Here is a 12842-nt window from a genome sequence, read left to right as displayed (position 1 = left end):
AAGTGTTCTGAGCAAGTTTAAGGTAGGCTAGGCTAAGCTCTAATGTTTGGGAGGTTAGGTGTATCTGATTTATGGTATTTCCAATTTTTCATGGGTTTATTGGGAGGTAGGCTCATCGTAAGTCAAGGAAGAGCTGTATTTCTAGTCAAACCGGTTTTTATTTTTAACATAAGTTTTTGCTTTTTCAAATTTTTTGTGCCTGTGCTTTGTCCCACCAACAGGAATAATCAGAGGTTGATTTGGGTAACTGGTCACTCAGAGCGTGCACGGGATGGTCTGAGACTGACTAATTCTGAAAGCTTTCTGGCAAGAGGAAGAACAATTTGCAATCTTGCAAATTATTGACATTTTTTTGTAATTGGACATTTTAAAAAATTCTATTTTTAAGTGATTTAAAAAAAAATCCTAACCTATTTGAAAGTTTCTTTGGTCAGAGGTCTACATTTTAAAAAGATTGTATACTAAAGAAAATGCATCACATAGTGAAAGCAAGAGAAAAGAGAGTGCTTGAACCCATGGTTATATGTGTCTTGCGCGCTTTCCCAGCAGCCCTGAGTGTTTTGCCTCGTGTTCTGTTGCAGCTTCTGCTTAGATTGGTAACATAGGCGTGTTGGACTCCTGAAGGCCATGTGCAAGAGAGATACTGGGCACAGACACTCTCACAGCCAAGTCTTTCTTCCTTTTGAGGGGTCTTGCCTGTTCTTTGAGCATTTTGCCCATTTAAGAATTCTTGTGGAGTAAATTGGAAGCAATTGGTTTGTCAGTACATGAGAGCTGTCGAATTTTAAATGCTGTAGGCCTGTGTAGCATTGTGAACTAATGTTGTATAAAAATCCACTGTACAGCTAATCACTGAAGAAAATACTAAATGAAAATGATTGCATAAATCTTTTTAGGTATCCAATATTTACCATTTAAGATTGCCATTTATTAATTCTGTGTCTTATCCTGTAATTCTTATCTTTTGTTTTGCTTTTAGTTCTAGAAAAGGAACCAGTGGTAAGCTTAAAACACCTCCTGTAGCTGAGGCTGGGTGGAATTTGTATATTGTGGATACGATCTCACCAGTGCAACTGTACAAAGAAATGGTACTCCTTTCAGACTTCCAATTCTTATTTGTAGAAATTTAGAGTCAAAGCAATGCCCCAATATTGATTCTAATCATCACACATTCAGAGTGCCACAGCCAACCAACTTTCAAGCTCCCGTCTGGCAGTAGAGTGTGGATCTTTAGTCACCTTCTCGTTTTCACAGCTCCTGACATTTGAGGAGCCAGTAGAAATCCCCTTCACTAAAATAAGACTTCCTTATTCATACCCATCCTCCAAAGAGGATCAATTAACCAGTCTAAGCATAAATAGCCTTTGACCTTTACTTTGAACCCTAGGAAAGAGAACCAGGAAATGGAGCTGAAAGAAATCTTAGATCATTTATCCCCATCTCACTCTTTGAAATATTAGTTGATTGTCTTAGGACCTTTGCACCTGCAGCATTATCTGTTGGGTAGTAGCCCAGAGGGGGGCACCCTTCTTCCTTTTTTTTTTTTTTTTTAGATTTTATTTATTTGAGAGAGACAGAGATAGTGAGATAGAGAGCACAAGTGGGGAGGAGAGGGAGAAGCAGGCTCCCCACAGAGCAGGGAGCCCGATGCGGGACTTGATCCCAGGACCCTGAGATCATGACCTGAGCCGAAGGCAGACGCTCAACTGACTGAGCCACCCAGGCGCCCCCTTCTTCCTTTTTTAAGAGTGACAGCTGCCAACTCATTACTCGCAATTTTTTTTTAACTCTTTTATTTGAAATAATTTAAAACTTACAGAGAAGTTGCAAGGATAAGAATAGTAGAAATAAAACTCTGTATATTCTCCACACAGATTCACCCATAGTCAACATTTTACCACTTTTGCTTCTCTCTTTCTCTCTCTTTTTTGTGCTTTTGCACTTTCTAAACACACACACACACACACACACACACTCCCCCCCCGCCCCCCCAGCCCACACACCACTATCCATTGGAAGGTAATTTGCATGCATCAGAGCCTAATGCCCCTAAATACTTCACTGTATGTTTCCTAAGAATCCGAGTATTTGTTTATCACTTATTCAGTTATCACTGAAGTACCGTCAAATGCTTAATAAATTTAACAGGACACATATTCCAATGTTGCAGTTGACTCAATTATGACCTACTAGTATCTCCCTTCGCCAGTACAGGGGCCAGTCTAACATCAGGTAGGGCATTTAATTATCACGTCTCTTTGGCCTCCTTTAATCCAGAATAACTTCATAGCCTTTATTTTTTATGGCATAGACATTTTTGAAAATAAATTTTTGCCCCTCCACCTTTTTAAATTTTTTATTATTTATTTTCTTCTTGTTTAGATTCAGGTTATGTATGCTCATTCTCAGCCAGGACATTACATAGGTAACGTTGTGTCTTTCTCAGGGTGTTACATCAGGAGGCACATGATATCTGTGCCCCTCAGTGGTGATGTTAATTTTGATCATCAGGTCAAGGTTTTGCCTGATTTGTCCCTGGCATTTTAATGCTGATAATTATATTGGCTTTGCCCTGTCCTTTTAATCTTGCTTAATTGAAAGTCTTAAAACTTCATCTAGATGATTTGCTTGCTGGAATCTGAAAATACTGATGGGCTCAGATTAGCTAGTGATAATTTTAATAAGCCCACTGTGGGTTATAGAAATAGGCCAAGTAGAACCTAAATTTACTGACTGAAACTACAATAAAGGAAGCATACTCAGTCTGAATTTAAGATTTAAATCATAGAACTGAAAAAAGTTAACTGTTTCACATATGTTTGTTAGCCTTATTGAACTATGAACAAATTATTGCTAAGTTAACAGTGTTATTAGTATTACAATGTTATTTGTACCTTCTCTAGTGATTAGCACTGTTTAACAAGGGGATGTTTACAATCACATATGTATTAAGCTGGCTCATGGATTGTGGGGGAAAAAAACACCTCAGCTAGGCCCTATCAGAATGGTAAATAACCACTTTTTAGTTTTTTAGGATTTAATGTGTTTAAATATGAACTCTACTAACAAAATACATAGATATTCTTAAGAACCAGGAAACTTTTGGGTGTTTTTCTGCAGCAATATTAGCTGTTGGCCTTTTTTGTTTCAGGTAGACTACAGTAATACCTACAAGACTGCAAAAACCCAGAGCTGCATCCACCTTCTTAGCGAGGCTCATCTGTTAGTGAGGGCTGCCTTGATGGATGCCAATCAGTTGGAACCTGGAGAAAAAGCAGAGCTTTTGGAAGCATTTAAAGAAAGCTGTGGGCACCTTGGAGACTGCTACAGCAGGTTGGTGATGCCTCTTGGAAACTTGTTAGAGAAGCCATCTTGAAATTTGGGTGTAGGTACTAGCTTTTCCATCTCTGGTAGCTACCTGATGAATGGGGGAATGAATGAGGGGAGGAGATTCATTTATTCATTTATCCCATCAGCATTTGTTGAGCACATACTGTGTGCCAGGTACTGTGCTAAGCTTAGAGTCACAAAGATGAACATGACTGTTTCCTGCCTTCAAAAGGAGTTACAATTTATTAGATGAACAATGAATCTCCAGTTTATGAGTCTCCTTCCACTTAATTTAGCAATTAAATTTCTTTCAGGCCTTCTGGGCCTGCTCATGACCATGAAAATCCCAGAGACAGCTGTTATTACTAGTTTATTGCCTGTTAGCCTTCAGAGAGAGATACCATTTGGATGGTCTGTGATTTTAATCTTAGTAGTCAGTGCTTTTATGATTTCAGAAAAGGACTGGGATGAATAGTGGTTTTACTTTTAGAGATGGTCTTTATAGATTTTTTTGTGTATGATTATTTCAAAGGCTTACTCGACCCACGGGAATGATTATAAATTAATAAAACAGACCTTTCGTGCCTATCAACACCATTATTTTAGAGCCACTTTAAAAATCCTAAAATTCACTTAATGAATTATTTTTTATTTTTATTATGAGCAGACAAAAAGAAACTGTATTAATTAGAATGACTTTACAGAATAAAACTTAGAACTTGTTCCAACTGCTAATGGCAGTAGAAGAGTATTTTGAGATTTATGTCATCCGGAAAGCATTATCTGTTTTATTATCAAATGTGTTAGGCATCCAGGCTTAAAAATGACAAATTTGAGGTTTTTTTACTTCCTTCCCTTTAGGCTTGACACCCAGCATTCCCACCTCGCCTTGCCATACTATAAGATGTCTGGTTTGTCTATGGCTGAAGTTCTAACCCGAGCAGACTGGGTACTAGAGGATGGATCACAGAAATACGAGAGGGGATTAATCTTTTACATTAATCATTCACTTTATGAAAACCTGGATGAAGAATTAAGTGAAGTTAATATAGTTTTCTATTTACTTATATCAACCTTCTTAACTTTTCATGTTAGCAATTTATTTTATGCGATACTGTTTTAGAAGTCAGGTTCCAAATATTTTTCTTTGGAATTATTTTCTTCTTTTCCTAAAAAGGTAATGAATGTGTCCTTTTCTTCATTAATAATCCTAGAATTATAGCTTGGAAAATAACTTATAATCACCTTCTCCTACTTTCTCATTATATAGATGGAGGACTGTGGTCCATTGTGGTTGAGTGACCTGCCCAGTGTGACAGGAGCATATCTTTAGAAGAACGACACACACCCCGGGGCCTTCCCCTCCTTCTCGTCTGCAGCCCTTTGCACAACCCTAGTTCTCCCAAATTCCAAGTGTCCAAAGCTTCACTTATGAAATCCTGACCCAGCAACCTTGAGACATTGCTAAGGCTTATTTTTAGCCCCTCATATATTTTTAAAAAGAATTGAGTGCAAATATGCAAAGCTGGACATTGGGAGACCAAATGTTTTAAGGTTTTGAGAGAAATGAAATTTTTTTGTATACATTACCTCATTAAGTATATCTTGTACTAAGCTGTAATTTTTAAATGGACTTTTAAGTGTAATTTAATCAAATCTTTAATTTCTCCTTTTGAACTCTTGTTAAAATTAGAAATGCTAGCCACGACTTGGTACATATTTTCACTGCTTTTTCTTCATTATACCTCAGCAAAGAGATCACTTCAGCTCATCTCAGGTCTCCCACATTATCACCGTGAACGCTGTCTTTTTTAATCTAAAATGTCATACTTATTATTTTGTCTCATTTGGAAGTTTATATCTTTTATATCTCTTTTTTTCGTTTTTGCTGATTTTGTTGCTTTCTGTTGGTTAACCAGCCTTTTATTTCTTATTCATGTTCACTAAAGGAATTAGCAGCAAAAGTGGTCCAAATGTTCCACGTGGCTGAGCCAAAGCAACTGCCGCATATTCTCTGTAGTCCTTCTATGAAGAATATTAATCCTTTAACTGCCATGAGCTACCTAAGCAAGCTGGATACTTCTGGGTTTTCATCGATCTTAGTGACATTGACCAAAGCAGCAATGGCTCTGAAAATGGGAGATCTTGACATGCACAGAAATGAAATGAAAAGCCATCCAGAGGTATGGTGCCCTGCCTGGTATTAGCAGCAGGCTGAAACAGGACCTGGTAGTCCTACATTGTTTAGCTTTCTTTTGGCTTCTGTCTAGTTCATTTCTTCTTAGTCATAAAGGAAAATAGACTTAATGTTAGAAAAGAAGTGACCCAAAGTGGGAGTGTTTGGGCTTTGGATCTGGTAAATGAAAAAGAAATGAGAATGACCAGTGGTAGCAATGGGTATCCAAAGACCTCTCAACTTTGCGTCAGGTACTTTTAGAACACAGTACTTGGTACTAAAGAATATATAGGCTCTGTCCTGAGCTGACAGGCTGATCTAGCATGAGGGATATGGTATGTCCACTGAAACAGAACAGAGTGATGTGTGTTCAAGTACAGCAAGTGGGATGTTAACCATGAGCCTTAGGAGTCTAGTAGTGGAGGAAATGGCCTGCACTTGGGAAAATCACAAATTACGTTATAGAAGATTAGTATTTGAATGATATATCAAAGAAAAGGTAGCTTTTCTTTCGAAGAGAGCCCATATAGAGTCATGAACCAAAGATGTTAATCATTAGGGGAGGAAATTAAAAGGTAATGTTAATTGAGCACCTATTATGTCCCAGGTCTATTCTAAGCCCCTTATATATGCTATCTTACTTAATTCTTGCAACAATGTTATAAGTTAGATGCTTTTATTATACCTGTTATAAAGATGAAGGAACTAAGACAAAGAGGATAAATGAGTTGTCCAAGATCACATAGCTGGTGAGTGTTCGAGCCAGGGTTTGGAGCAGGCAATATGGCTTCTGATCCTGTGCTCCTATTCTGTTGTTTTGTTGCCTGTGGTCAAATGCCCACAGTATGACACTAGTTTCTAAAACAAGAGAGCAGAAGTGTTTTATCATTGTACAAATGACATGTTTTGTTAGATGAAGAGAGCGAGTCAACATTGAGGTCTATTTTGCCTTGAAGAGTACAGTTTTAGAAAGATGAATTTTCTTTTTTTTTTTTTAAAGATTTTATTTATTTATTTGAGACAGAGAGAATGAGAGAGAGAGAGCACATGAGAGGGGGGAGGGTCAGAGGCAGAAGCAGGCTCCCTGCCGAGCAGGGAGCCCGATGCGGGACTCGATCCCGGGACTCCAGGATCATGACCTGAGCCGAAGGCAGTCGCTTAACCAACTGAGCCACCCAGGCGCCCAGAAAGATGAATTTTCTTAAGATATATTCTTTTTATATTCTTATGGTATGTTATTTTTAAACAAGTAGACTTAAATATAAAGCTCTCTACAAAAACAGGATATCCTGATGCTTAATTAAATATTAATAACTTCTTCAAAGACAGTTGACAATGATGTCCCTCTTAGAGTGAGAACTTTGTAGTTAAAGAAAAATTGAGATTGAGTATTAAAAGTTCACCCATGAACCTTGAGTGCACTGGCATGTATTTTCAAGATGAATGCAATGTACGTTTTGATCCTAAATTTCTTGTTTATCTGAAGATGAAGTTGGTATGTGGCTTCATTCTGGAACCTCGACTACTGATTCAACAGAGAAAGGGACAGATTGTTCCAACTGAGCTTGCAGCATGCTTGAAGGACACTCAGCCTGGACTGCTTGTGGCTTCAGTTCTGGGCTTGCAGAAGAACAACAAAATTGGAATTGAAGAAGCAGATTCCTTCTTTAAGGTTTGTCACTTTCAAAATGCAGTGGTTCTGGGTAGGCTGATAAAACTGGTGGGGGGACAGGAAGCAGAATAAGAGACTGCGTTTTCATTTGTTTATTGAAAAAAAAAAGACATGTAACACATTTATAAAAGTATACATTAAAAGGATGTATCTAGAAAAATTCCACTCATGCAATCTAGAATCTGTTTTCTGTTCAAATATCTCAATCTACTTTGCCATGGCATGAATGCTAATGACAAATTATTCAATGCATGGCCCACATGATGGAGTGCTACTCAGACTAGCTATAACTTGATCGATAATATATTTATCTGGGATATGGGGGCTTGTTTCACTGTTTTCAAGGTGCTTTGTGGTAAGGACGAAGATACTATTCCTCAGCTCTTGGTAGACCTTTGGGAAGCTCAGCTCATAGCAGGTCTTCCAGATGTGGTTCTCCAGGAACTCTTTTTTAAGCTCACATCGCAGTACATCTGGAGATTATCCAAGAGGCAGCCCCCTGACACCATACCATTGCGAACATCAGAGGATCTGGTGAGAGAATAGAATAATATATTAAATTAAACTTATACACTGCACATTATAGTAGTGTACCTTGTGATTTTTTTTTTAAAGATTTTGATTTATTTGACAGAGAAACAGCGAGAGAGGGAACACAAGCAGGGGGAGTGGGAGAGGGAGAAGCAGGCTTCCCGCAGAGCAGAGAGCCCGATGTGGGGCTCGATCCCAGGACCCTGGGATCATGACCTGAGCTGAAGGCAGACGCTTAACGACTGAGCCACCCAGGTGCTCCTACCTTGTGATTTTTAATGGCTTAGAATCAAACCTAATTTATATTACCAGATATGTTATAAGCAGGAATGAAAAATACACTTAAATCTTGTCCATGAGTAAAGTTTCTTGCATTTTAAATAATTTTGTTTTGTAAGGACTGCCCCCTACTGCTCCTATATTACTTATTTGCAGTGGTACCTCAGTAGACAAAGCATAGAGGAGGGGCTTTCCCCCCAAACATGTCTGCACTCCCTCAGGGGATTGTTCCAAAGTAGAACACAAGACACATTTGCAGACTCCTTGATAGGAGAGGAACTGCAGAAGGCTTGGGGGAGGGAGACTTCCTTACTGGACTCATTTCCTGTCAGCTGCTCACACAAGAGCTATTCTGTAGCCCTTACAGGAGCCCTAACAACTCTGCTTTACCACTTCCTGTCCCCTTCTCCCTCTAGCCCTTTATGCCTGTCGTGGATGCCACGCCTAATGTGGGTTCACTGGAAAAGTTGCCGACTTCTTGAATAAGGGGGCTTTATGGGAATTGTGTTGAGAATTTATGGAAGAGATTTTGCCTAGCAAGGAAAGTAGTAGAAATAAAAATTCCAATATTACTGTTAAATTTTTTTGAGTAAAATTAGCTTAAAAGCAGTATTGCTTTTTTCTCTACAAAATGTTTCTTAGGAATATTTTAAAATTTAAAATGTAAGGAACTATGGGGCACTTGGGTGGCTCAGTCAGTTAAACATCTGACTTTGGCTCAGGTCATGATCTCAGGGTCCTGGGATTGAGCCCCCTGTTGGGCTCTGTGCTCAGTGGGGAGTCTGGAGTCAGTTGACTTGTATCTCTCCCTCTGCCCCTCCCCCCTTCGCTCCTGCGTGTGCTCTCTCTCTGTCTCTCAAATAAATAAATAAAATCTTAAAAAAATAAATAAAAATTTTTAAAAATATATAAGGAAATATTTAGTGCATTTCCCCCCATTTTTGGTGCAGTTTTATTCAGTGAGAAGCAGCAAGGCTGAGACTTTTCCAGGGGAATACATTCTAAAAGACTTCTGTTCCCGTTCCCAGGAAAATGGATACCTAACTCTGTGACAAGGCAGAAGATTAGCAATTGCTTGTTCTTTTTGGAATGGATGAAGAGAATCTTGTTTTGTTGTATTTTGTTTATGATAAATTTCTTTTACATTTTAGATTAATGCCTGTAGTCATTATGGCTTAATCTATCCATGGGTTAATGTCTTAATATCATCCGATTCCTTAGCGGATAAAAGTTATACAGAAGACCTTTCAAAATTACAGGTAAATAAAAATGCCTCCTTTTTTTACGAATATGCATATTACAATATAGTATCAGATTTAAATTTGGTAAAACCTCAGGTGTCCTGTTAATCTAGAGTGTATACTTTTGGGGGGGGGAGGATCAAATCTACAGTTAGGCATACTCAGGAGCTCTGGAGGACATTCCCGCCTCTGCCTGAAACTGCAGAGAGGAAGGCGGGCGGCTCCCGTTCCTGGTTTCCCCCGCCAAGGCTGGTTTTGTTGCCTGCAGAGAGTGAGTTCACCAGGTCACATGACTGACTTGCTTCATTTTTCAGGATGTGCTTGGAAACACTTTGTGAAATGGAAGTATGGCAAATGCTTAGCGGTGTTTTTATTGATGGCATTTATTTTTTGTTTAGTGTTCACTCATGTTAGGCCTCTAGCCCAAGGCCACCACTATCTGTTTTATAGAAAGTAGGTTTAATAGCCAGTTTATCTGGCTCCTGAGGAGGAGTCTTAAAAAAAAAGTAAGTATGATCAGAAAATGTAGATCATCCTGCAAGAATTCTGACCATGACAGTGTTTTTGCCACAAATGAGAAATAAAGTCCATCTTTGACTTGGTGGACCAAGCTGGGCTAGATGTGGATATGATTTTATTTCAGGTAGTCCTGTGGCCCAAGGACTGAATATAACCCCCACATCTGCTTTGTTTGGTCTGCCCAATATAGTGCCAACATATACAAATTGAAATTTCAAATGAAGAATTCTGAGTTTCAAGATTTTTCTTGAAAAATTCAGCAGAACTGGTAACCCTGGGCTGTCACTGCCTCTGAGACCTTAGAGTTGGAGCGAACTAGTGATTTCGCTCCGTGGTCAGTGCTCACGTTGTCCTGTCTGCCTCAGTTCGTATCTCTGGGTCTGCCTGGTCCAGATATGATGTCTGGTGTCCATTTTCCTTATACCCAGCTGCCTTCATTCATTTCCATAATCTGTTTTGGCCTGTTTAGGCTTTTGAGTTTGCAACCCCTGATTTACCCTGGGACTGGTATAAGTGTGGTTACTGCTTATAGAAACCAAAATGGCAAGTTGGGGTTGGGGTCAGGGAGGGAAGATCAAAAGCCCATATTGCTTAGACTCAGGCTTTAGACAGGCCTGAGTTGTAAATCCAGAGATGGAGTTACTTACATTCATGAAAAATTGCTGGAGAAAATTCTTGTTGGTTCATATCTCTAGTACACTTATGATACAGAGGCTCCTTAGGGCTTAGCCTCAAATACATTCATTCAACAAATATTCCTCAAGCAGGTGCTGTAAACTTGGTCTGTGGCATTGGATAAGCCAGGCAGGGCCTTGCCCTCCCAGAATATATATATTAATTACATATTTAAAATCACAATTGTAACTAGTGCTGTTAATCTTACCGGATAGAGCTTCACAGAATTTTTATAATCACTGCTTGAAAAAGTGTAATTGAGTGATCTTTTAAAATTCATTTTAAAGTATTTAAAAAGAATACTTTCTTCTGGGAATCTTTGCTGTTTAAGGATAGAAATGTAGTCAACCTATACTTTTAAAAATTGTTTTCCTAACAATGAATCGTGGAACACTACATCAAAAACTAATGATGTAATGTATGGAGATTAACATAACATAATAGAAAAATAAAAATTCAAAAAAATTGTTTTCCTAATTGTATCTTTTCCTAGATTATCTGTAGGTTGAGTCATTAAATAAAAAATAACCATCAAGAAACAAAAAGATCTCATTTGTTTTCACCTAGAGGAATGGGAGTTTCAGAATCACCTGGAGAACTTTTCCAAAATTGTATGATTCCCCTCTGCCCCGCATCCCACCATCACCACACAGATTTGATATGAGTGTCTGTCTGTTATCCTCAATCACTGTTATAGTATATTTGTGCAAAACTTAAAATATTTGTGCAAAACTTAAAATAAAAACAATCTATAAATCAACTAATGTCAAAAAGCTGCTATTTGGAAAGACACAGTAACTAGTAAATGCCCTGCCTTTTGCCATAATCATCATGGTCCCCTCCCCCACTTCCTTGCCAACCACCACTCCTTAGATTGTGTCGGTGGAGAAGATAGAGTCTGTGGGTTCCAGCCATGCAGAGTTGGCTGAGAATGAGGGATCACAGAAGGAAATAAATGTCCATGTGTTAGGTGTGGAAAGGAGCCCATTTCCAATACTGAAAACAAAGGGAGCACTCTGCTAAGTAGCATTAAGAGTAGTTTAAAGAGTATCCTTTGGGCCATTTTAAATTCAGTGATATACGTGTTGTCTGGTGTTTCTTATTTTTAAACTTGTTGATGATATGGATAAAACTAAGTAAAAGTTCATGGGTAATCAATTTGTACCAAACTTTGAGTAGTTTCATTTAACCATGGTTTGGGTTACCCATGCATGCCTTGATCCTTCCTACCCTGCCCATTATCCAAATTAATCAAAAGTAAATATAGAAATAATCTGTGTTTTCTTTCATGTGGGAGATCCTACAAGTGGTAGATTTTCATGTTTGCTCTCTTGTTGTCAGGAAATTATTTCAATGAAGGTGACTATTAAACTTGCAGGAAGGAAAGGGACCAACCTTATACTCCAAGCCATTCCTTGCTAGATATTTGGAATAAAATAATCAAGCTGACTGTAAACGAATAGGTCACATTCCATATCCTCTTGTGCGTCTGAGAAGATGCTGTAGTAAAAAGGATACAGGAAGAAGAAAAATCAGGAAATGACCATCTCATCTTTATCCAGAAGAAAGGGAAAGCAGAGATTTTTTTTTTTGGTGGTAGAATCAAAAGTAGTATTTATAGTTTAAATGTTTAAAAGTAAAACACTGGTAAAGTTCTGAATGCTCAAATACTACCTACTCTATGTCTTTCAGTTTGTGGCAAATAGTATTGATACAATTGCTTTAGTTTTCTTAAATGTTAGATTTTATTTTTGGTTATATATGTAGTGCATGCTTATTATAGAACATTTGGAAGATACAGGAAAGTGTGAAAAAATAAAAAGTGGGCTTTGTCCTTCCATCCAATGAGCTGATTTCTGTTTCAAATTTCAAAGACATTTCTATATGTACATGTATGTACCTGTGTAGATTTTACAAAATTGATCCTGCTCTGAATATAATTTTGTATTGACATTTTTTACTCATCATTCTGTTATGAGCATTTGCTCATTAACTAGCCTCTGAAAATAATTTTGATGGCTATATAATATTCCACCATATGAATGTACCATAATTTACTTATCCCTTATTTAACATAGATCCTAGTTGTTCAATATTACAATTACTCCTGAAATGAAATGGACATAAATCTTTGACCACAATGTTGATTATTTCCTTAGGATAGAGTCCTAAAACATTCCCATTAGTTTTAACTTGCAGTCTATCCAAAGCAACTACAATATGTTAGTTTAGAAATGATTGCTTTCTATTAAACAGATTTTTTTCTTTAAACTAGAGGTGATTTCAAGATTATTTAATACTTCAGTCTACTTAGACTTATAAATATTGTATGCATGTGCTCTAAAACCTCATTCATCTTTTTGTTTCCTTTCCTTTTTTTTTTTTTTTTTTGCAAGTGCTGTTTGGTCTTTTTAAAAAA

General features: G+C 37.8%; 2 protein-coding genes across 14 annotated transcripts in view; one reads left to right on the top strand and one right to left on the bottom strand.

The window, feature by feature from the left end:
- Positions 1–12842, top strand: part of HPS3 (HPS3 biogenesis of lysosomal organelles complex 2 subunit 1) — a 39380-nt gene that overhangs the window by 21256 nt on the left and 5282 nt on the right. For 5 of the 9 annotated variants that reach the window (XR_010410164.1, XM_064586616.1, XM_064586595.1 and 2 more), the window contains 7 exons: positions 980–1088; positions 3152–3333; positions 4192–4372; positions 5280–5513; positions 6993–7178; positions 7524–7712; positions 9140–9247. Coding sequence is in view for 8 of the 9 variants with exons in the window: in XM_064586616.1 (XP_064442686.1) it covers positions 980–1088; positions 3152–3333; positions 4192–4372; positions 5280–5513; positions 6993–7178; positions 7524–7712; positions 9140–9247 (1189 nt within the window). In the remaining variant the exon portion in view is untranslated. The other 4 variants (XM_064586621.1, XM_064586613.1, XM_064586601.1 and 1 more) reach the window with 4 other exon arrangements.
- The window catches only part of LOC123863736 (ceruloplasmin), a 59518-nt gene continuing 53935 nt past the window's right edge, over positions 7260–12842 (bottom strand). For 2 of the 5 annotated variants that reach the window (XM_045903580.3, XM_045903579.3), the window contains 2 exons: positions 11819–11923; positions 7260–7709 (listed from right to left, as the gene is read on the bottom strand). In XM_045903580.3, the coding sequence (XP_045759536.1) occupies positions 11888–11923 (36 nt within the window). In that variant the 3' untranslated portion in view covers positions 7260–7709; positions 11819–11887. Of the gene's footprint in view, positions 7710–11818; positions 11924–12842 lie in introns of those variants that run through there. The other 3 variants (XM_054504365.2, XM_064586571.1, XM_054504364.2) reach the window with 2 other exon arrangements.

This window comes from Mirounga angustirostris, unplaced genomic scaffold, assembly GCF_029215605.1.
Source record: "Mirounga angustirostris isolate CCGP_5_RB_7025 unplaced genomic scaffold, mMirAng1.0.hap1 SCAF_1, whole genome shotgun sequence".
NCBI lineage: Eukaryota > Metazoa > Chordata > Mammalia > Carnivora > Phocidae > Mirounga > Mirounga angustirostris.
The sequence above is the reverse complement of the archived record's forward strand: the minus strand, read 5'-3'. Positions and strand labels throughout refer to the sequence as shown.